Source organism: Coptis chinensis, chromosome 5, assembly GCF_015680905.1.
Source record: "Coptis chinensis isolate HL-2020 chromosome 5, ASM1568090v1, whole genome shotgun sequence".
Lineage (NCBI taxonomy): Eukaryota > Viridiplantae > Streptophyta > Magnoliopsida > Ranunculales > Ranunculaceae > Coptis > Coptis chinensis.
In genome coordinates, this window is record NC_141460.1 from 89,908,848 (window position 1) to 89,910,600 (window position 1,753).

The following is a 1,753-nucleotide window of genomic DNA, read 5'->3' on the forward strand; positions in this document are numbered from 1 at the left end:
TTTGTAACAAAGAAAAACTCTTTTGTTAATTTGACAATTTTCTCATTTAATTTTTTATGCGGTTTTTCATGTACTTGCATAATGCAGCAAAGAGAATTGGATTTTATAAATCGAGTATGTGAGCATAAACAACGGATCATTGACCATGTGCTTGCTACCCTTGCTAAGGTATGTAACATATATACGTTCATTTACTGCCTTCTAATGGTTATGTTTTATCAAATATAAAACTCAGGTTTTGGAAAAACAAGGAAATGAAGGTCATCAAGTCCAATCACCTCCTCTGCAAAATGAGCTGAGATTGTAGTTACTCCTCCACAATCCACTCTTAATGTTAGTCCGACCAATGCTTTTACACCCTCTCAGCCTTCTCGGCGCAAGTTGGCCCAACACAATAGAAGAGAAAGAGAGCTCATAAGTGGTAGAAGCAGCAAGCGAACAAGAAGGAACTTAGAAGCAGACCTTCAAAATATACATGTGTCCATGTCTTCCTATATGTAAGTTTCATTTCTTTGTGTGCTTTCTATAGCATTGTTTTCAGTCAAAAATATTTCCATTCCTAGCCCATTATGATTTTTTTTTTCTACATGTTAGTGACACCCAAAACGAAATGGAAGTGGATGATCTGAGTGTTAGTCCGACCAATGCTTATATACCTTCTCAGGCTTCTCGATGCAAGTTGGCCCAACGCAATAGAAGAGAAAAATAGCACATAAGTGGTAGAATGAATAAGCGAATTAGAAGGAACTTAGAAGCAGACCTTCATAATATTCCAATATCAATGTCTTCATAAATGTAAGTTGAATTTCATTGTGTTTTCTATAGCATTGTTTTTAGTTAAAAAATATTTCCATTCCTAACTCATTAGGATTTTTTTTTCCTACATGTTAGTGACACCCAAAGCGAAATGGATGTAGATGATTATTTTCAGCCTCTTACAGCTGGTGTCAATATGGCAGAACCTGCTAATATGCATAACAATGTCCACCATTATCTTGAAAAAGATGGATGTGGAATGCTCATTTTGTAAAGCTCTATACTGGAAAGATGAAAGGCTAGCAAATACATCAGTCAAAAGACCCTTTTTCGGGATGTGTTGCAAACAAGGAAAAGTCAGTATTCCTCTACTTTGTATATTGCCTCTTGCAATTCAAGATCTATATGATGGTAGTGACACCAAATCCATGTCATTTAGACAACATCTTTGTATGTATAACTTGGCTAATGCATTTATCAGTCTCGGTTGTCAACCGGATGACCGAATATTCAGCAGTAGCAGTTCTATTCCATTCACCATTCATGGTGAGTTACGCCATCAAATTGGATCGTTACTACCAGAACCTGAGAAAGATCCGACTTATGCTCAGCTCTATATTTATGACCCAGCTAGTACCCTTGATGTGCGTCATCGCCGAAATCCAGAATTGAGACGTGATGTTTTAGATGTCATTCATAGTACACTATTGGATTGTAATAGATTTGCTAAAAATTTCGTCAAGCATATGATTTATTGAGTGCTCGCGCAGCTAAGGAAAATGACGTGGTAGCTTATCTCCATTATAATACATCTACTGACCCACGGTGACACAATCTTCCTTCAGCAAATGAAATTGCAGTTGTTATACCTGGGGATGGAACTGAAATCAGAAGCACAAGAGATATCATTCTTCATTATAGATAAGGCAATGCACTGAAGCGGATTGATGAATATATTCCACTTATCTACCCCTGCATTATCCTTTGTTTTTCGCTC

The 1,753-nt window shown here is 36.9% G+C and overlaps 1 protein-coding gene across 1 annotated transcript; it reads left to right on the forward strand.

Annotated features, from left to right (window-relative positions):
- The first annotated feature begins 1,004 nt into the window (after positions 1-1,004).
- LOC147499906 (uncharacterized) lies at positions 1,005-1,514 on the forward strand. Its single transcript, XM_086563564.1, has one exon. It carries the CDS (start codon positions 1,005-1,007, stop codon positions 1,512-1,514), a length of 510 nt encoding a protein of 169 aa, XP_086419690.1.
- The last annotated feature ends 239 nt before the right edge of the window (positions 1,515-1,753 follow it).

Bases quoted from the DNA above. Each gene is read 5' to 3' on its own strand.
- LOC147499906 (XM_086563564.1), top strand. From the start codon at position 1,005: ATGGATGTGGAATGCTCATTTTGTAAAGCTCTATACTGGAAAGATGAA.